The 22,462-nt window shown below is 48.6% G+C and overlaps 1 protein-coding gene across 1 annotated transcript; it reads right to left on the reverse strand.

The window, feature by feature from the left end:
- Positions 1-4,225: 4,225 nt before the first annotated feature.
- On the reverse strand, positions 4,226-21,942 carry HSP90AB1 (heat shock protein 90 alpha family class B member 1). Its single transcript, XM_086925859.1, has 12 exons — positions 21,862-21,942; positions 19,610-19,756; positions 19,222-19,428; positions 18,927-19,086; positions 15,004-15,137; positions 14,010-14,327; positions 12,906-13,071; positions 12,620-12,810; positions 11,071-11,218; positions 10,488-10,756; positions 4,967-5,300; positions 4,226-4,816 (listed from the first exon to the last, which is right to left on the reverse strand). The coding sequence occupies exons 2-12, from the start codon at positions 19,754-19,756 to the stop codon at positions 4,707-4,709; spliced, it is 2,184 nt and encodes a 727-aa protein (XP_086781985.1). The 5' UTR covers positions 21,862-21,942; the 3' UTR covers positions 4,226-4,706.
- Between the last annotated feature and the right edge of the window lie 520 nt (positions 21,943-22,462).

Below are 22,462 nucleotides of genomic sequence, written 5' to 3' on the forward strand. Positions count from 1 at the left end.
GATGGAGCAAAGAAGAGGTCAGAATTCTCCACACCAGAGGGACATCAGTTCAAGGAAATGCTCTTTGATTAAAGAATGCACCAGTTACCTTCTAAAGGTTGGTGAGCATGGTCTTTTGTGTTGGAACAGTTTAGTGCAGCTAATCTAGATGATCTAGCTGTATACAGTTCTACCGGATGGGGGGGTGGATCAATTAAACCACCTATGGGAAGTGCTTCAGGCCATGCAGCAAGCAGGCCCGACTATTAAGGCAAGCAAGTGCTAGATAGGGTAGAATTCTGTGGTGTACCTGGTAAGTGGACGAGATGTTCAGCCTCTCCAAGCTCAAATTCAAACTATATTGGATTGGACAGCTCCTGTTAACCAGACTCAGGTCAGGCCATTCCTTGGACTGACAGGATACTATAGACTTGTCTTCCAGGTTATGGGACCATTGTGGGGCCCCATAAACAGACAAGAGGCACAAAAAGGTGATTTAGATCAGTGTCAGAAGGCGTTTGACATTTTGAAAGCTGCTATGTGTTCAGCATCCGTGTTACTGGTACCTTGACTACACAAGAATTTGTAGTTCAGACAGGTGCTTCCGAGCAAGGGATTGGGGCAGTGGCGTCATAGCTAAATGAAGGGAGCCTTCATCAGCCAGTTGCCTTCATTAGCAGGAGGCTTCTTCCCAGAGACTAGAGGTGAAGTGCCATCGAGTGGCTTGTGGTGTGGTCCCTGAAAAAGTAGAGACCATATTGGTTTGGGACTCACTTTCGTGTTCAAACCTACCACAGGCCTCTCAGGTGGCTCATGCAGATGAGGGGAGAATCCCAAGCTGTTATGGCGATACATTTCCCTACAGTGAATGGACTTTACAGTTGTACACAGACCTGGGGTCTCCCATGCATATGTACTTTCCAGGTGTTGCCACCAAGCTGATAGGTTACTACCCTGGTAGTCCTCAGCAACTGATTTTGCCTGACCCTGGGCTCTGCCTAACCAGGGCCAGTGCTTGCTGAGCTGAAAGTAACACATTAGAAGACAGTTAAAAACACCCAAAATACACTTTGGCACACTATGGTATTGTGGGGTACCCCTGTAATTGGCAGGACATACCCCATAGGCCCCTAGAATACAATAGGGCAGGGGATTGAAGCTACCTAGAAGTCTGCAGTACCCTGTGGTATGGCAGTTTAGAGGCTAGCAGCTTTCAATGCACTAGCATGTGTGCAGTCCTGAAGTCCCAGTTCAGTTTAAAAGCTGCACTGGGTACCAGGACTGCTTTTAAAAAAGTATGTTGTGCCCAAGCTGGACTGGTGGTAGGGGCACTTAAAAATGGAAAACCTACAACGTATAGGCATATTAGGGACCCCTCCAGGGTTATCCCTAGGTATCCCAGGGGTTTGAGGTCAGTTATCTAGAAGGTACAGTTACAAAATGTTAACATATGCCTGGGTAAAGTGAAATTTCACACCCCACATTGTGTTAAAGTGCAGCTCAAATTCTAGGAGCAGTGGGCAAGGAGGCTCTGCAATATTTCTGCAGATTCGGAACCCCTCAAGTCTAGCACAGGGGGTGGGGGCCCTGTAGAAATTAGGCAATACTTATAAAATATGTTTATAAGCCTTGGTGCTAGGAAATTGGGCCAAGTAATTTTCCCCATGGCCAATAGATATTGATAGGAGAGGACTAGCCGGACCATTCAAAGACTTCCCAGAATAACCCAACAATATTATTTTGTTGACTTTCTCCTAAAGTGTACATACAATACGTTATAAGAAGTCCAAATGCAGCCTTCCAGTGGCCTGCCCTGATGAGTTCAGTGATTAGCCAGGTTGCTTTCAAGAGGTGAAAATGAACCCCTAGGGTTAACTCTACTGGGAGGGCAGTGTGCTGGTCTATAGGAATGCAAGGCTCTGGAGTCTTAAGCCATGCTCTTGAAGTCCAGAGAGGAGGCCTGTGTTTCAGTTTCTTGACCCAGAATCAGGGCTAGGCTTAAGGAAGGTATGTGCAGGTGGTAGGGGGAGAGGCCACGAAAATAAGCCACCCCAGGGGGCGTTTAGCCAGCTCTTACCTCCTTGCTGGAGAATCAGCTAATCTGGATTTGGAAGATTGGTGCACTCTGGGACAAAATGCCACTCTACAGGATGTGGTCATAACTATGAGGAGTTGCCCTGCACTAATTGGTCAGAAGTGACCTGGTGCTTGACCCTGAGAATTTTCAAGTATCCGAGGGGCAGAGCGCTCCAGATTTGCTGCTTAAAACTTACCGAAGTGCCCTGCTGAGAAGTCTTGCGGTGCAAAAATTCAAGGCCTGAACTATGAAGACTGCACCAAGTGAAACAGCAGCCCTGTGATTACCTTGCTGCCAAAGGACTCAAGAGTGGACTCCCTGCAAGCTACGGGTTCACAGAGCTCACCCGACAGCCCCACAAAGAATTCAAAGCCTGGAGTACCAGTGATTTGTAAGGGTGTTTAAGTGGATTGCGGAATTGTAGTTTCACTTTCCAGTACCCTCTTGGAGATTTCAGAGACTTTGATTGTGTGTTGATACTTGGGAACCTCAGGAACGAGTTCTAACTGGACCCGCCTGATTGAGAAGGTGGCACAACAGTGGTGAGAATTCTCCAGAACAGTTTCTAAAGGTGTCCCTGTCAGAAGACTAAAAGTGGCACAGTTTGTTTCTAAGCACTAGAAAGTGACTAATCTTTAAAAATTCATATTTCTGGTTCCCTACAGTGAATTATTTGTTTTGGTGTCACAAAAGATAAATCTATTTATAAATTGGTGTTGGATTTTCATTTTGTGGGGTTCTTATTTACTGAAATTGCGTTTTTAAATGCGAAACCGGTCTTTGCAGTTAAGCCTGTGCTTGCAGCCATGTTACCAAGGGTTCAGCAAAGGAATACATTTTTAAGACTTATGATGGATCCTATCATGCGTTCGTGACCTTTTTGCCAGTGACAGACCTACATTTGCCTCTACCAATAACCCACTTTCCAACAAGGGGCAAAGCTAATATGAATGGCTTTGGGGCAACTACGGTCGAGGCCCACCGAAATCCAACACAAGCATTAGGACAACAATTGCAGTGTTTAGCGGATTTCATGCAAACGGGAGAGAATACTGAACAAACAGTACCATGAGGAGTGAATCAAGACCTAGACTGGTAAAGGACTGAACCAGGTGGCAGGGAAAACCCCACAATCTAAGAATGAGCCGAAACCCATGAGCATTACCAACCAAACCCAAGAGTCACTGAACTGCGTAACAAAATACAGCGAAGACTGCAGAAGTGAGAACCCAACACAAGATGCTTATCTACAGCCACTCATGCCCCAAACATCGGTCTATACTGCAAGTTGGCATGGTGTAGCAAAAAGTGAAAGTTGCATCTAAACCACAAATAAGTGAGATCGAAGCCTTGCGGGGCTGACAGCCAACTAGTGCAATCTACCGGGCAGGGATAAACTGCTGCTGTCGAGAGAGAGAAAAGCCAATATGTCCAACATTGGCACACTTGCTCACTTTAGTATTGCAAACATTTGCCACACTAAAATGTGCCATAGACTAAATATGGCTGCCTAAGATGAGGCAGTGAGGAGTTTTAACCGAGCCTTCAGTTATGCCATGCACCATAAAACCATGTTGAGACAGAATGCACCTAATCAAACACTCAACATTACAAGAGTTTAGGCACGATAACCAGAATTTCAAAGTGAACATTAAAAGCACCTGTTACACACCTGAATAAAATCCATGAACCATTTACAGAGGTTAACATGTGCGAGGTTTAGTCACTGAAAGTCAAGAGAGCCAATGGCTAGAGACTGCCCCATGATGTAGCGGGCAGAACAAAATGCGATCAACAGCTCACCAGACAATGAATGATGCCCACTGAACATTTGTTTGTACCCATTGTGCATTATATTTGGAAAAATGGTCTGACAACTTTAAAAAGATGCTCAGGGACGCGAATACAGGGTCAGCAGGTACGCAAACACGGCCCACTATGCATGGCAAGGAAGGATTACGTTATTAACTGCAAGCATCTATTTGTGGCATGTAGTGCTGCAGATTCACAAGCTATGCAAACTCCTGCCATCTAGTGCAGAGCATGTGTATCTGCAGCCACACATTCCATCATACACTTTGCTCTTGGCTTGGGGATGCAAATTATATGCCTCAATTCAAACAACCTTGAAACAAAACTTGAACCATTACAGATCGCACTACGCAACAGTCAGTGTAAAAACGGCATTCTTTATTCTGTATACTTTAATCTCAATGGAACAAAAATTGCAACAATTACAACTTCTGGGAAGAGTGGACTCACCTGTCCAATAAGAGCAGGTTGGGGTCTGTCCCAGAGATGCGGGGAACATTCAAGACGCTAGATCCAGCAGAAAAGGGAGGATAACACCGACCTACTGCGGTGTAAACTACCTCACTATGTGGCAGTCCTGGGCTCCATCTGCCCACATGCCACAACCCCGACTACTCCGGGGCAAAATAAAGCAGCAGCTGGCTGGACGCCATTCATCTTGATGTATGCAGGCCTTGACTTTAGGCCTTACCCCGCCCAGTAACCTCTCCAACCCTTTCGCCAGAAAAACAAACGGGCACAAACACTAGAACAGAGGCGTGTAGCAATTGCAAGGAGTCAGTTTGAGAAACAAATTGCCGCAGCATGCCTGGTGTTACACAGCCTGCAGTGCGGTGCTTTAATCAACCTCCTCCATTCGGGATGCATCTTCATCTTCCTCAAGAGGTGGGATCTCATCTGTCGTGGCAGACACGGGTTCTTCTATAGCAGGTTCCTCCTCATCAATTCCTACAAGCAAAAACAATTAAGGAACAAGGTTACTTTTCACAAGCCTGCAACCAGACCGCTAGTTTACTTAACAGGACCAGAGGGTTTGGAAACCTTTGAAGTAAGCACAGTTCAACATGTAAAAGGTAGCATGCCTCACATGGCACTCACCTAACCCAAGCTTGATCATTCTGTAGATGCGGTTTGAATGTGTCTGAGGGTCTTCCAAAGAGAAGCCAGATGACAGCAGCGCCGTTTCAAACAACAAGACCACAAGGTCCTTGACAGCTTTGTCATTTTTATCTGCCTCAGCCTTCTGTCGGAGGGTCTCAACGATCGGGTGGTCCGGGTTGATTTCTAAGTGCTTCTTGGCCATCATGTAGCCCATGGTGGAATTGTCGCGAAGGGCCTGGGCCTTCATGATCCTTTCCATGTTGGCGGTCCAACCATAGGTACTGGTCACAATGCAGCAGGGCGACGAGACAAGGCGGTTGGAGACAGTCACCTACCGGGGGAAAAATACATTTTAGGATTCAGTGATCATGCAGGTTTTAGACGCATAAAGGTTGTTCAGCATAAGTCTTTGCAGCAGAACCACTTCTTAAAGTTACTTTTAACAAAGTGAGCCAAAAAAACAATTCAAGACCATAGTGGGTCACTCCCTTATGGGAACTAGATAGTTTAGAAATTTAATGCTAAAGGTTAATGTAGAAAGATGCGCCTACTGGTTTTAAATGGCTAGTCAACCTCATAGACAACCAGACTACTGCACCCTTCTGAATGATAAAAAAAGAATCCGTTCAGTAGTACTTCAAGTTTTTTTTCTTTTATTTAAAATCTTCATATAAAGCAATAGTAGTTACAAACTCGAAGCCGCGATCGGGGGTGAGCCGACACGTCGCAAATAAAGTGATTAGACCATAGGAATTGGTTGAGAATATTGGCACCATTCTGACTGTCAAAGATGAATACCTAATTTGAAGAATTGACTTGTTCTACTTAAAATAAGGCTACCATTGCTACGTATACTGGAAGCTTTGAATATTATATTCTGAAATACTTTTGACATAATCTCCATATCTTTTGCTCTGAAGAAGTCCTCTGGAGTGAACTCGTTGGCTACGCTTTGTATGAAGATTTTGAATAAAAGAAGAAAACTTTAAGTCCTACCGAACTGATACTTTATGATCGACCATCGTTACTGTGTGGGAGTGCTGAACCATTGTGTTTGCCATTGGAAGTCTAGGGGTATGTGACTTCAGGTTCTTGGCACCCAGAAAACAACTAGACCATAAAAAAATTGGATAAAGTGCAGTCACTTTTTGCCCTGTTGCTTGAGTATTGTCAACCCTTCTGAATGAATTGGTCAGCATCAAACCAAATTAGCCCCAATTTGTAAATGTGCTCTAGCAGACAGGGATGTGGAATTCCTACAGCCCGACTCCCGGGATATATTCGGGATATATTGTTTGGGGTCAAGGGCGACAAGTTTAAGTGTATTTTGTCCTTGGGACATGTAGGGCCAACCCCCTACAGCACAAACCCATTGGCTGCTAGTTTACAGTATCACTTTTTGGCACAGGAAAGGGCAAGGTCTGCAGTTAAGGTAATATTTGTGTCCATGTGTTCAAAGCTGTTCAAGCTTGTATTTATGGTTCATTAATGCAAAGCCCTTATTATTAGGGTGAGCACTAAAAGTAAAACACTGTAAACTCTGCCAGCACTACTGACGGTGGTTTCAGTATAAATGTGTAGATATGAGGCTATGTATAATGCTCTGATTATATGCAAACATTTGCAGAAGCTTTAAAGCAAGTGATGATTCTTGCTTTCAAAATAAAATGTTTTAAAAAATGCAAGTAGGAAAAAAATGTTGCTACTGTAAGATTAGGTACGATATCTTTGCAGCATCATTTAGCAACATGTTCATGTATGCTTGTATTTCCCCAAAGCATGGTTTTTGTAAAACCGTATCAGTGGGCGAGCTGCTTGTCCCTCACCATTCTAACAAGCATTGGCAAAAGCAAAAATTGTTTTTGGTCTCAAAACACACATGCTCCTTGTCAAAGAGCAGAATACTGTCACCGACAGTGAAGCAATCTGGTAGACGGAGAGAAGAGCGAGAGACCAAATGTTTGTTAAACACAATAGGTCATGGTTAACGCCACGCCTAATTAGAAGCCCAATTATTAACGAAAGTCTCAAAAGTGCATCCATGGTATATATCCTTGCATTAAGTGCATATATACAGTTTCCATGAATTCACAAGAAGTTACAGAAGTAGGCCAAGAAATAGTACTCCTAGAAATTGTGAACTGCATTTTAGTATGAGCACATGTGCATGTGTAGATTGGCTCATGTGAAAATCTCAATGTTTCAAGTTTCCTTTTCCTCAAGTTTTACGTCCGCGACTGTCAGGAGTAAATTTCCAACCTTTCAGTACGGAAAAAGATTGGAAAAGATTTGGTGCAAACCCAACACGTGCGTTAGTAGGTTTGCACAGACTCAAAAGGGCATTCCAACCCTTGAACTATTTCTTACCAATACCTTCAGCCCAGTATGTAGACCTGCAGAAAAGTGGCAGCATAAGGGAATTACTAGTATGCAACCCTACTATGGTACGAGCCCTGGCATAAAAAGAGGTTATATCCGAACTCTTTTATGAGATTGCTGCCGTAATTTGTTGTCGCATTACATGGCACAAAAGGGAAAAGTTGATTTTGTTACAGGGAAAGTAGATTTATGAAGCGACCTGCCCCATGGACAAGTTGATATTTTATTAAATTCCAGAGACCCTTTAAAGCAATCTTTGGTAGACTAGACCCTTTACCTCTACCTGTGAAGTGGAGATGTTCCGTTACCATAGACCTACTTGCAGCAAGACTCTGTACCAACAGCCACGGCTGCGAAAGCATTTGTCTCAAGAGTCAAAGTCAATACACATTAAGGTCTTACAGGGAATGAATGTCAAATCAAGATTTACTACTACCTCAAACTCAACCCAACCAAGAATAAGTCTAGTCAACTGGATAATCCAGTTCACAAGAACCCTCACCCACCAAAGGGTGGCATGCATCCGCATCGGGCTAACTTATTTTTTGTCTTTTATAAGTTTTTATAGAGTGTGATAGCTACCCGCAGGCGTCCTAGCGCTAATGATTTAACAAGTGTGTATCGGGAGGAAACTTTATCTACTGAACAGGAGAGTTCAATTTTTTCCGAAAGGGAAGAAGATTGGGCTCTGAGCGGAGTGAGAGGGGTAGGGAGTTTTAAAGTCTGTCTGAATTCACAGTCAAGGTTCGCCCTCTGCATCTCGCTCTTTGAATCCTGGGGTTGCTCACTCGGAAGGCATGTGCCGACGTAAGCGGTCTGGGGGGAAATGTATGGATTGACCAGGGTGTGATAGAGCTGCTCCTTTCCTCCAAAAAGCATGGTGGGCAATACACAGGCTTTTGAACTCTATTCTTTCCCTAATGGGTAGCCAGTGGAGATCCAAGTTCGGTTTTCACGGGTTGGTGGTGAGGGATGCCCAGGAGAGTGCGGGCGGCGCAGTTTTGAATTACCTGGAGTTTTGAGGGTTGTAGGAGGTGCTCCAAGGTAGAGGGCGTTCCCAAAATCAAGCCGAGAGAGAAGGCCCTGGATCATGATCTGCCTTGGAGGAGTGGAAGGATTTTACAGATAAGCCCGAGGATACCTAGGCAGGTAGCAGACCGTTTTACTGCCTGGTAGTTGAATGCGTTTTATCCATCTAAATTCCCAGGCTTTTAATGGTGTCTTTAGGTTCGGGGGCAGAGCCCAATGAGTGCCCAGATGGAGTCGATGGATTTTAACAGGGAAGTACCTAGTATCATTAGCTCAGTCTTGTCTCCATTTAACTTTAAATATGACTGGGTCATCCAAGCACAGACGGCTTCCATGCAGCCCTTTAGATCACTTCGCTGGGTTGAAGGGTGATTCAGTGTTACCACCAGCTGGGTCTCAGCGTATGATATACAGTTTGGACACCAAAAGGGCAGATCTCAGCAAGGGGGCGCATGTATTTCACCCCTTCCAGGCTCATGACTAGCCCAGCTCGTCATGAAGTAGCCTCCTGCCAGGCTGATGACTAGCCCAGCTCGTCATGAACAATGGACTTTTGAAAATTACAGCACAGGAGCAAAATATCACTAGCAGCGATGGTGATATTAAACAGTGTGGGGCTCAGGTGGGAGCCCTGAGGAACCCCACAACTGAGGTTTACTGGGCGATGTAACTTCCTCGCAAACTCAGAAAGAGCGGTCTGACAGAAAAGGATTGAATCCATGCCGTTGCCCTGGAAGTAATTCCTAGATCAGAGATACTCTGTAAAAGGATGTCGTGATTTACTGTGTCGAATGCGGCACGGAGGTTCAATAAAATAATGGCCGCAGTGCCACCCTGGTCAGTAATCATTCTAGCTCTGTCACAGCCAAGAGCGCGGTTTCTGTCCCATGCATGGGACAAAACCCAGATGTGACATGTCCAGTAAGTTTCTAGAAATTCTGTAAGGGTGTTATTTACATGTTTCTCTGCGATTTTACTTATCCAGGGTAGTAGAGATTGGACGATAGTTCCTGGATTCCTCTGGTCTAGATTGTTTTTTTTAGAAGGGCTCACTATTGCCTGCTTCCAGCTTGGTGGAACAGTGCCGGAGGATAAAGAGGTGTTAATCAGGTTCGAGATGGTAGGCAGGATGGGAGGGAATGACTGTCCTCAGGGACTGAGCTGGGGCACTAGGAGATCCAGACTTCACGGAAGGGCGCAGACGGGCTTGCCTTTGGTGCGCCTTCGGCACCCCCCGCTGCGCCTCCTGGGTAAGTAGGTCATTTTCTGCAGCAGAGGACGTGAGGGGCGAAGCACTAGACTGCTTGCCCTGCTCCTCACCCAAAATGGCGGTACCCCAAGCAGCACCTGCTCGGCTGCAGCGATTTGGCAATGTAATCTGGGCAGAAATGGGTCATTGGGAAGGGAGAGTACCCCGCTACAGCCCAGCGGTATTTAGGCAGTGTCCGACAAAATGGATTGGATGAGCGAGGTTTTACTAAAATATTTTTAAGTGCAAGTGCAGATTAAAAAACGATATGGCTATTTTACAAATCAGTCAGCAGATTAATATTCCGAGTCCCGGCTTCCATCTCAGGACTTTTAGTCGCACACCACACACCAGGACAGCAATGCACCTGGTGTAGGCCAAAAGTCATTTAAGTGGTCAGGAGGAGCTAGAGGTACAGGTGAGCAGCAGAGCGCTAGGGATCTTGAGTGCCAGGAATCAAACTCTCCTGGTCTGCTTTGCGCAGGGAAAGGCAGGACTGGTTCCCCAGCAGTATACAGCGATAGGATGCCACGAGTGATGGGGTAACAGTGCGCTTTACAAGTATACATACATTTACAAGTATGCAGAGCATGTATATCTACAGCTACCATGCCTTTAACAATGCTTTGGTGACCGATAGGCAGGAGCCGGACATTATGGCAGTCTATTACTGACAGTACTTCATACCTTCAACCGCAAGCATAACTGACTTTTTTTATGGGACAAGGGCAAGCCACCAGTGTTTTAACTTTGTTATACTCCAGAGCCTACCTCCACTCAAACATACACAGCAGCAGAAAAACCCAATCCCTTTGTGGCTAAACACTCCCTATCCAAGTGGCACCCTGTGCACCGACTCACCTTCTCAACCTTCTTGTCTAAAATCTCCTTCATAAGCTTGCACAGGTTCTCGAACTTTGATTTGCTCTCCTCCATCTTCTTTTTTTCTTCCTCGTCCTCTGGCAGCTCCAGGCCCTCCTTTGTCACAGAGACTAGGGTCTTTCCATCAAACTCCTTCAATTGCTGGACACAGTACTCATCGATGGGTTCAGTCATGTACACCACCTCGAAGCCACGCTTCCTAACACGCTCCACGAACGCAGAGTTCGCCACCTGCTCCTTGCTCTCACCTGAACACAAAAGGGTTAATTTGCATTAGACTAGCAGCAGCTCCACAGCAAACTATGGCTGGTGGGGGAATTTTACATTTCTTATCCAGTTTAAGAGCGACACCAAAAGTGCAGTTGACATTATCTGATGGTTTTACAACTTCAGCCTACACAGATTGCCCTCTAGTCCTACTCCAACCAAATCTTTAATACTCCAGCAAACCTCCATACAAGTCACTCCACTGAATCAACTTCGGTCCTCTTAACCACATCTTAAATACTCTGCAAGTAGCCATACAAGTCCCTCTTCACCCCTAGTACTGGAAGCAACTTACCAGTGATGTAATAGATGGCCTTCTGGTTCTCCTTCATGCGGGACACGTATTCTGTCAGCGCTGCCATCTCATCGCCAGTCTGGGAGGTGTGGTAACGCAGCAGCTCCGACAGCTTCTTCCTGTTGGCAGAGTCCTCGTGGATTCCAAGCTAAAGACAAAGCAAGAGTGATGGTAACACGGCTGTGCGTTAATGCATGCTAGTGCGCAGATGACAGGGACCGTTACTAATCTGGAGTGTACATGGTGACGCAGCTCAGACAGGTGATCTGCCTTCAACCACAACCCCGGTGTTGCGGCATCAAATAGCTACGTTTGCAGCATTAAAAGCACTTTTGCAGCAGACAAATTCGTTTTTTGCAGCACTGTCAGGATTCCTGGCCTAAAAAACGTTAAGATTGAAGGATGATGATGCCCTAGCCTACAGCTTTTACAGCCAAACCACCATTTTAACACAGAGTCTGAGCTGCATACTGTGGGAGCTGGGTCAGTGAACGGGCCACTGGTCAACACAGCTCTTCACTAAAACTTAATGCAGAGTGGTCAATTGGGCCCCTAAGTAATCACTTCTGGTCTTCACTGCCAAGCTTACCACATTCTCAGGCAGCTCAACGCGGTACTCCAGGACATGAGCTTAGAGGGCTGAATGGGGAAACCAGAGTTTGGAAACACTACTTCCAGGAATACTTTAGGTCAGGGGTGTAAAGAGTGAAGCAGTAGTAAGAAACAAGCATGGAAAAGCATAATGTTAACATTCAAACCCTCCTGCTCATCACCTTGGCCTCTGCTAGTCCGACTCGAAAGGCTTGCTGTACTGGTTTAGGGTTTGTGACAGTTCACACTACCTATATCCGGTAGGCTAGGTAGCATACTCCTTTCAACGAGAGAAAATAAACATACATCCAACTCATGTCTGCAAAGTTGGTAGGCCCTCTACACTCGAGCAAGTCAGGACAGAAGAGTAAACAAGACTGTGCCCCTCTAAATTGAGTAGTAAAAAGTAGTTCAGACATGCTGATGGTGCATTGAAACAGTGTCAAAGCCCCAAGCAAAACTGTCGCGACCACCTGCACAAGTGTTCACTTGTGCAAGAAACTTAGGCTGCCAAAAAAGTACTCACTATGGAGAGTCCGATCTAAACAATCTCGATGCCCATGTGCACCAAAGTGCAAACAAAGCTTAACACCAGATGGCGATCTATCCTAAAGTATACAATCTACAGCTCATGCCTTGATCAGAGGCCTTTATATATGGACAACATTGGCTGTGCTTAAGGACAGAGGCCAAGTCTTTAAAAATGGTTGCTGATCTTCTCCTGGAAAATGGCACTTTTACTTAGTGGTTTGTCAAGTGAAGTATCTTGACCATCATTTTAAAATAAAAAAAGCTCTAAGAAGTTTTCCTAACATTTAAACAGCTTGGAAATTAACAGTACTAATATTTCAAAATATGAATTATGAAATTGTTGTAATTCATTAGTGTGATACAAACACACTAGTTTCTGTAAGTCAGTTTGCTCATCACCAGACTTCCCACCCTTGTTTGTACTCACCTTGAGGTTCTTGGAGAAGGCCTCGTAGAACTTCTTGTAGTTGTCCTTGTCCTCCGCCAGCTCGGAGAAGAGCTCCAGGCACTTCTTGACGATGTTCTTGCGGATGACCTTCAGGATCTTGCTCTGCTGCAGCATCTCTCGCGAGATGTTGAGGGGCAGGTCCTCGGAGTCCACCACGCCGCGCACAAAGTCTGGAAAGGAGAAGCGGCGTTTAGATCTGAACAAGCCAGGGTGATACCAGACAGGCCCCATGCACAGACAGACAAACCCTACTCCCAGGACTTACTCAGGTACTCCGGGATGAGCTCGTCGCAGCTGTCCATGATGAAGACTCTGCGCACGTACAGCTTGATGTTGTTCTTTTTCTTCTTGTTTTCAAAGAGATCGAAGGGGGCTCGGCGGGGGATGAAGAGCAGGGCGCGGAACTCGAGCTGGCCCTCCACAGAGAAGTGCTGGAAAAGTGCATAGCATGAGATAAAGCAAACAAACTGGCAACGTCTAGGAACTGTCCCCTCCCTCATCTAAACCCAGACATGGCGAGGCCTAGCACCTAGAGCCATTGGACACTTGGGGACTCGAATTGGCACTCTGCTCCCTTGGCACCACGCCTGCCAGCTTAGTTTTAGGTCTGCATGATACTGCTCCTTTGCGACTGTGAGGGGCAGTACCGGAACCAGTTACTCCATTCGTGCTGGGGCAGATTCCCTCAACTTCTGCACAGTAAGCTTTCACAGTGGCCACTAAGTTTAAAACGACAACATCCCCACCAGCATTTGTAGCTGGAGATGGGTTTATGCTGGGTTTGCAAGTCATTGGATTTGCGGTTAGTTTGATACATTTATGCTAATAAAATTCATAAGACAAAACTAGACCCTCCCTGCACTAGTGTCAAAGACGTAGTACAGACATGCTGCATGCAGAGCCTCACCGTTGGCCCCCTCCATACTCTCCATAATTATCAACTGGTCCAGAGAACCCCCCTAGGGCAGTAGCTCACCTTCACAGCCAGGTGGTCCTCACAGTTGTTGGCCAAGGTCTAGTAGAACTCCACATGTCACCCCCACAAGGACTAACCGGGCCAGCAGAGCCTCACAGATAACCCTCCCCCCATACTCTCCACCCCCACTGGCACCAAGGGGGCCAACAGAGTCGCTCACCTTAACAGCCAGGTGGTCCTCCCAGTTGTTGGTCTGGCTCTTGAACTCCCTCATATCCCCCCACAAAGCCAGCAGAGCCTCACAGCTACCCCCCCTCCAATACTCCCACCCTCGCCAGGCACCAAGGGGGCCGGCTCTCACCTTGACCGCCAGGTGATCCTCTCAGTCGTTGGTCAGGCTCTTCTCCCCCACCCTCCACAGGCCAGCAGAGCCCCCCCAGAGCCGATTCTCACCTTGACCGCCAGGTGGTCCTCCCAGTCGTTGGTCAGGCTCTTGTAGAACTCGCCGTACTCTTCCTGGCTGATGTCGTCGGGGTTGCGGGTCCAGATGGGCTTGGTCTTGTTCAGCTCCTCCTGGTCGATGTACTTCTCCTTGATCTTCTTGGTCTTTTTCTTTTTCTCCTTGCCGTCCTCCTCGTCGTCAGAGCCCACGTCCTCTATCTTGGGTTTGTCCTCGTCCTCTTTGGGAGCCTCCTCTTCATCCTTTTTCTCCTCCACCTTCTCTTCCTCGGCTTCATCGTCGCTGATCTCCTTCTCGCGCTCTTTCTCCAGCTGGAAGAAAGGCAGAGTGCAAGATAGTTAAGGTGGGGGTTGACACCCTGCAGCAGACACCAGACCCTACAACCTTTTATCCGCCACCTCCAACCCAGCGAACCTGAGGAACAGCCCTACAACTGGTCTCAAAAAGAAACTTTGGGTAAGAGCCCCAGTAAAAACTGCAACGTCTATTTTCAACCTTCAAAAAGGTTGCGGTCACCTGAAGCGTGCAGCCTTCCAGCCCCAGAGGTTCATATCTAGGTCTGGCTCCAGGGTTCACCTGCCCTGCCCTCCACAACCCCTGAATGTGGGCTGTGGGGCTTCCCTACATACCCCTGCACACGTACCCACTTCAAGCCAGCCTCCACTGGAGTGGTCAAACAGCACATACTCAGCCCAGGAGAAGCATATTTTGTCCCTGAACTTCGCCCTGGCTGGAATTGGGAGTCAACCTCCCAGGGTGAATTGTGGAGCAGACCGGACCTCAAACATTCAGAACTGTATTTAGAATAGCAAACTTGGATCTTCCAGAGTTTGCTACATCCACTGCTGCCCCGAGGGCACAGTTTGAGACAAGAAACACCCTCCCTCCAGCCTGCTAGGGACTAGACAGGCACCATGAATTAGTAGGTATCCTAAACCAGAAGATGCCACACCATGCAGCCCCCTAAAAGACAGTGGGCAGACGTACATAAAGGGTGATGGGATAGCCGATGAACTGGGAGTGCTTCTTCACCACCTCCTTGACACGCTTCTCCTCCAGGTACTCGGACTGGTCCTCCTTCAAGTGCAGGATCACTCGGGTGCCTCTGCCGATGGGTTCACCTGAGCACAGAAAGTAAAGAGGCAAAGTCAGCCTCGGCACAAGTAATGCAGCCGGGTCACACGACATCAGCTCCCACCAGTGACCCGGTAAAGAACACACATCTTACAGGCAGGAAAAACGAGTTGAAGCCACTGCAAAGAGTACATTTCCACATCGTTTTGGAGTCTTGACAGATGTCTAAAAAAGGGTGTAAAACTACCACAAGACATTGGTGCCAGCTGCAGTCTACTTTAAAAAAAAAAAACATGGTTTGGGGGGGGGGGGGGGGGGGTCAGGAGGACGAATCAGTTAACAGAAGATGGTCAGAGTGCGGAAACTTTAGCCACAATCCCAATCAGGAGATCTGGGTTGAATCCATCAGTTATTTAACGCCATTAAGACACCCGAGTTCAGACCCAGCAAATCGGTCATGACCCTGGGCCCCATGGAAACAGTCCGTTTCAAACAACAAGGGACCCCAAGTAAATCAGCAAAGGACATCGGGGAACAATCTTTTAAAACAGTGGTCCCATGCTACACAGGATAAACCAACGAAATAAATACAGACAATGGATTCCTGTGACTTGTCCAGCTGGACAGTGGTCAGCATGTATTTTTCATAACAAATTATTTGAAAGAATATCCTTCAACAGTCTCACGGTGTGGGGCACAAGCCTGTACCTCAAATACACATACACTTTAGTACACTCAAAGTGAACAGAAAGGGCTTCTAGGCAAAAAGCTAAATTGTTCTTTTAAATCAGTGTGAACAGATATCAGATGCGCCATTACATAAACATTGCACATAGTATACAAACTGTATATGGCACACGAGTATGGTGGATAGCGTTCCGATCCCACATTTAAATCACAGGGATCATCATCAGGACATTTCATAAATACCTAACAAGCCTCTCAAACCATGTAGTTAGCATGGCTTGGTAACGGGGGTCACCTAAGTGGGGACCGGTAGGCAGGAATCGAGAATCAGATTTGTTCTTACCACCTGGTAGTACCGGGTCAGTCGGTATAGTCTCCTCCTAGTCGATGCGAGCTGGGGTAGGCTACCTACCCCAGCTCGCGGAGACTATACCGACTGACCCAGTATTACCAGGTGGTAAGAACAAAATCGGATTCTTGATTCCTGCCTACCGGTCCCCACTTGGGTGACCCCCGTTATTTAACCCATTCACCTGGATCCAACCCATGCCAACTACATGGTTCGAGAGGCTTGTTATTAGGCATTTATGAAATGTCCTGATGATCCCTGTGATTTAAATGTGGGATCGAAACGCTATCCACCATACTCCAATGCCATATAGTTTGTATACTATGTGCAATGTTTATGTAATGACCCATCTGATAATATCTGTTCACACTGATTTAAAAGAACAATTTAGCTTTTTGCCTCGAAGCCCTTTCTATTCACTTTGAGTGTACTAAAGTGTATGTGTATTTGAGATACAGGCTTGTGCCCCACACCGTGATACTGTTGAAGGATATTCTTTCAAATATTTTGTTATGAAAAATACATGCTGACCACTGTCCAGCTGGACAAGTCACCGAAATACGGAATCCATCATGGGAACAGTCCAGCCTGAAATGCCAAGCCAGATCTTTCCTGGACCGGTTTCAGCTAGGCTAGCTAAGTGTGAGGAAGGGACCCACGTCTTGGCGTTACCTGCCAACTTCGAGCGAACAAAGCAAACACAAGGAGATGGACGGAGTGCTGAAACTTCAGGCACTCACCCCATGTCAGATATGGGTTGAATCCATGGTTCTGTTGCTCACCATGCTCCGCCCGTTTGGACGGAGCCATATGCTAATCAGTCTTGACCCTGCTCCTCATGGAGACAGCCCAGAACTGCCAAGCCAGGTCTTTCCTGGACCAGAAACATGCATCCTAGGCCAGAACACTTTTTTCTGGTCCAGGGAGGGCCTGGCAGTTCTGGCTGGACCGTTACCATGAGCAGCAGGGTCAAGACTGATTTGCATATGGCTTGGTCCAAACGGGGTGGTGGGTGAGCTAAAGAATGATCTTTGCTCACCTTATCCGGTTTTTGACCGGATTGAGTGCCTTACGCTTCAGCACTCGGGCACTAATTCCCCCCTCAGCAAACCCAAGATGATGGACTGCTAGTTATGGGCAAAAGGCCCGCTAACTCCAAGGTCACCCCCATCCCCCTTCAGTGTGTATAGTCAAATCTGTTTATTGAAGATTAAATAAGGAATAAGCGTCGCCTACACATTTGACAGTTGGGTCACTAGTAGACCTCATGTTTTTGTACTGTAGCGGACATTTGACAAAACCAGTGTAATTCGAGGTGCAGGTCTATCGGTGACTTAGTGACCTAAGCTTTCAGGAAATATAGGAGGGTAAAGACTCAATATAGATTTTAAAAAACCAATTGGAGGATCAACATACAATTGGGAATAACGAGGGAGGCCAACACGTTTGCAGGAGGGCCAGGGGAACAAATGGTGGTGCTTCGCTGGATAAGCCCGGGATCCAGATGAGGGGGTCCCTGTGTCAAGATAGGAGTCTTCGAGAAGCTGAAGGGGTGTAGAGAGAATGTTCCAATTTGGAGAAGTGTTGGATTAGTGGATGCCAGGTGTGTGTGAATTTGGTTTCAGTATAGGTGATCCAGGTCGCTATTGTTAAAGGCGCAAGAACACTGTCCATCACCAGTTAATGAACTGGCAGAGCCCACAGTTCTATCCAACACAGGCCTCATAGGCACTGAGGCAGAGGTCCTGCAGCACCTCCAGAAGTCATGTTTGCTAGATTAAAAAGTATGCTATTTGGCTAAAGAACAAGGGATTTTACTTGTTTTAGTAAAAAGTATAGACATCACTTCTTTATAGAAGTTTCTTGTACACATAGAAACAGCATCACACATTCCAGCAATCTTATCAGGCCATTCTGCAGTGGTAATGTCTGTAGGTTTTTTATCAAAAGTAGGGGCTAAGGAAGAGGTGGGCGTTAGATAGGACTGTATTAATAGATTAAACCGTTATTAGAAAAGTGACATTGTTGGGGAAAAAGATAGGTTTTAACAGTTTTGGGAACACAGCAACATTTAAATATTGGGACATTAACTATGCACGTTCAGGAAAGGGGGCAGAAGCGCACAGTTCTCCCCCAAAGGAGGTGGCTACATTAACTCATCAATACTTTATTCGAAACAAGTTTCATAAAAGTACAACACACAAGATCCAAAATAGCTATACACAAAAATTAAAATTTCCTCAGTAAACAAATTATTAACATAAAAGTAATTTCAGACAGTGGGCAAAAATTTTGACCTAATGAACCAAGCATTCGCCACATATTTAGCCACCCCACAAATCATATGCATAGAAATGACATTTGTTTGTAAAATACGCATGGCTAATCTATGTTCCCTCACCCCTAAATTCCTACAAACAGGTTTCAACCACCTATCTCTAGGTTTTTTGTAGGCTACACAAGCAAATAGGAAGTGTCCTAATGATTCTTTCGGGCTACATTAACTGTCTGAGGGGTAACCCTGCAGCCTCGGTGGACGACACTCAGGTAATGAACAATGTGGTGAGCAGTGGGGTGACCTAACCCTACAGGGGGACTGCACTCATGGCCTCAAAGGAGTTAAGCAGCAAGGTTGTCACCCAGTGGGCGACCAACGGAAGACTAAATTCTAGTACGGCAACACTACATCCCTGCAGAGCTCTGGCGTCATAAGGAAATGGGCCCACAAGTTACTGGAACAAGAGCCAGGGCGCAGTAGAGCCACCCTCACATTATATGAGGTTTAAGTGCAGGGTCCTACCTGTGTCAACTTTAACCGTGAAGGAGCCGCCGGCAGAGGACTCCCAGGCGTACTGCTCGTCGTCATTGTGTTTGGAGATGACCACCACCTTCTCGGCCACCAGGTAGGCGGAGTAGAACCCCACTCCAAACTGCCCAATCATGGAGATGTCTGCACCGGCCTGGGAAAGCAAGAAGAGACACACTTTAGACCCAGCGCCCCCACACTTCAGACCCAGCGCCCCCACACTTCAGACCCAGCGCCCCCACACTTCAGACCCAGCCCTCTCCAGGAGCAGAGGCGCAGCGCGGCCTACCTGGAGCGCTTCCATGAAGGCCTTGGTGCCAGACTTGGCGATGGTGCCCAGGTTGTTGATGAGGTCAGCCTTGGTCATGCCGATGCCAGTGTCCACCAGAGTCAGGGTGCGCTCCTGCGGGTTGGGGATGATGTCGATTTTCAGCTCTTTGCCGCTGTCCAGCTTGGTGGGGTCCGTGAGGCTTTCGTATCTTATTTTGTCCAGAGCCTAGAAAAGAAATGTCAGCTGCATCACGAAGAGGCACTACAGCTCGGGGGGGTTAGCTCAGACCACCCAGTAAAAGGGAGGCAGGAACGGGATACACATGCATGGAGTCACTGTTCTGCATCCAGAGCCACCCTTGGCAGACCCAAACCACGGCCTCAGCCCCCCCCCCCCCGGTACTCACGTCAGAGGCGTTGGAGATGAGCTCCCGCATGAAGATCTCCTTGTTGGAATAGAAGGTGTTGATGATCAGGGACATCAGCTGCGCGATCTCGGCCTGGAAGGCGAAGGTTTCCACCTCCTCCTCCGCATGCTGGACTTCTTCTGGCATCTGAAAGAGAACGAGACCCGTTAGAGAGACTTCGAGGCGCCCCCGCGCATCTGTGCGTCCACGCCAGCCCCCAACAATCACCTGCCCCGGACCCTCGTGCAGAGATCCGCAGCTCGGGGCATCACCCCGACGTCAGCCATCGCGGCTCTTCCGCCGCGAAAACACCAAGAGTTCAGAAGCTAGGTTTTTTATTCTGTCGAAATTTAAGGAATGATTCGTATGATTGAGTATTTCATGAATAGTATTTGAAATATATGTGATTTATATTCACATTGCCTCTGGAACAGCCCTGTAAGTATTGGTTGAATAATCTAACTGCAAAGTATCTTATTGATTAGTTAACATAACCCAGGGAAAATTCTTTTATATTGGTTTTGAATAAGCGTGTCCCAATGGATTAGGGGTTTGTCACTATGGACATAGACACTGAATGCCTTGGTACAAATAGACGGTTAAGGGTGTAAATCGATCACTTTCATAGTAATGTTTCGGGAGCTTGGGACGATCACCTGCTGGGAGGGGGGGGGGGGGGGGTATCGATTACAAACAGGTGTAAAGCAGCAGTGGAGCGCCAGGGTAACCCTGACAACGGTCGGGCGCGTCCCGACCCCTCCCTGCCCGCTGGGGCAACGGGCAGCGCTGCGTGGCAACGAGGAGCCGCGTCCCTGTCTGCAGAGGGCATCAGACTGCTCCAGGCAGCCAAGGACATTAATGGGAGATGAAAGCCCGCGCCGCTGCCCGCCCACGCAGGTGCAGAGTGTGGAAAGGACTCCACAGCAGCAGCATTTAGGACATGACACCACCGCGGACATGCAACGCCCCATCCTTCGGGATGGAAGGAGAGGGCACAGGAGTCCAACTGACACGAGTGGAGACATCTTTAATGCACAACCCCAAGACTAACTAAAGCCAACCCCGAGCCGCAGCGGGTGGCGAGGCACGTGTGCCCGGCTTAAAGGACATCACGCACGATGCGTACGCACAAGGGGGGTGCCCCGCTGGACAGGCTCCATGGACCCCAGGCAGTGTTGCTCCCCTGCCACCACTGACAGCTGGAGTGCAAAGGTCAGCGAATGACACCTGTCCTCGCTCTTCGGAGTCCTGCGTGTCTCCCCCCCCCCCCCCCCGCAGCGCCTCGAGCACCCCGTGACGCCGGGAGCTACCCCCAGCCCACCCTTTCACACACACGGGACTCATGACGCCTCTTCAGCCCCCGGGGGCACAGGAGACCTGCCCAGGCCCCCTCCCTCGCCCCTCGAGGCCCCCCCACCAGAGCCGCGCATGCGCCCCGCCGCCCCCTCCAGCCATTGTCTGCGGGAGCACGCCGTGACTCCGGAAGTGGCGTCATCGTGCGCGCCATGCATGACGCATCAGCGCGCACCGCACGTGAGCCAGCCGGCTTCTGGAAGCTTCCAGAACCCAGGCAACAAACCACAACACAGGGGCGCGTGAACCCACCCATTCCGGGTCACTGTCCAGATCAGGGTCGTCCTCTGGGTCGGCGAAAGAGAGCCTGGACTCCATGACTCGGTCGACCTCGAACTCCATGGCCCCGCGTCCCCCCCGGCTCGCGCCCCCTGGACTAATGGTGCATTCGGAGGGGGGTTGGAGAGGCGCGCGCACGCAGGCCAGGCGCTCCGCGGACAGACTGCGGGGGAGGGGGGCTCGCGCCGCATACACCCGGGCGCCGCCGTCACTGCAGACCTGCGCGTCACAGGTGCCTCGCGCTGTCACTGCGGGTCCCTGCCAGAGACACGGGGGCCCATCCCCCCTGCAGGCTCGCGCCGCGTCTCGCGCCTCTTGACGTCAAACGATCCCCATCGCTATTGGAACCCAACTGAAGCTCGCGCCCTTCCTGAGGAACTGTGACGCAAACAGACCTTGTCTACTTAAACTGGCAGCCGCCACGAGCCCGGCAACGGCTACAGGGGCCCCGCGCCAGTCTATGAGCGCGCGCCTGTTCCCATGAAGCGTCAGGGGCCCCGCGCCAGTCTAGGAGCGCGCGCCTGCTCCCATGAAGCGCCCGGAGCCCCGCGCCAGTCTAGGAGCGCGCGCCTGCTCCCGTGAAGAGCCGCGCGCCCCCGCGGCGGCATCGCAGCGCTCACCTTGGCGGCTCCTGGTGTCCGGGCAGAGGTGAGAAGGGTACAGAGCGGCGATGTTGCGGCTGCTGTCCACGGAGGAAAGAGGAGCCGTCACTGCCGCTTCCCTGTCATATAGCGGGGGGCGGAGGCAGGGCGGAGCGCCGGCAGCTGCAGATCCTTCCGCTTAAAGGAGCCGCGAGCAGTTTGTCAGAGCAGAGGGGGCGGGCGAGCGGCTGGCGGGCGGGGCCGAGGGGGAGAGGCCGAGGCGGGCGGGGAGGGTCGCGGGTGGGGGCGAACAGGTGTCTTCCGGGACACAAAAGCGCAGCCTTGTGTGAGAGCGTTGATAGTAGAGACCGAAGACGGACTGGACGCGCGGGCCTCTGCCACGGGGTCGGCCATCTTGGAACGGGGCTCGGCACGTGGCGGAGCCAGACACCGCGGCCTGTGATTCACTCGGACCTCCAGTTTGGGTCTTTTCTGTAGCATTTTAATATTTTGTATTTTAATCATATATATTTATACATATTTAACATTTGTATATTTGCAAATATTGTTATAGTGTTTAATACGAGTGATTCACAATTAACATATTTGACATAGCTTTGAGAGACGAATTGGCAGTGAG

Source organism: Lissotriton vulgaris, chromosome 6 (genome assembly GCF_964263255.1).
Source record: "Lissotriton vulgaris chromosome 6, aLisVul1.2, whole genome shotgun sequence".
NCBI classification, from domain to species: Eukaryota; Metazoa; Chordata; class Amphibia; order Caudata; family Salamandridae; genus Lissotriton; species Lissotriton vulgaris.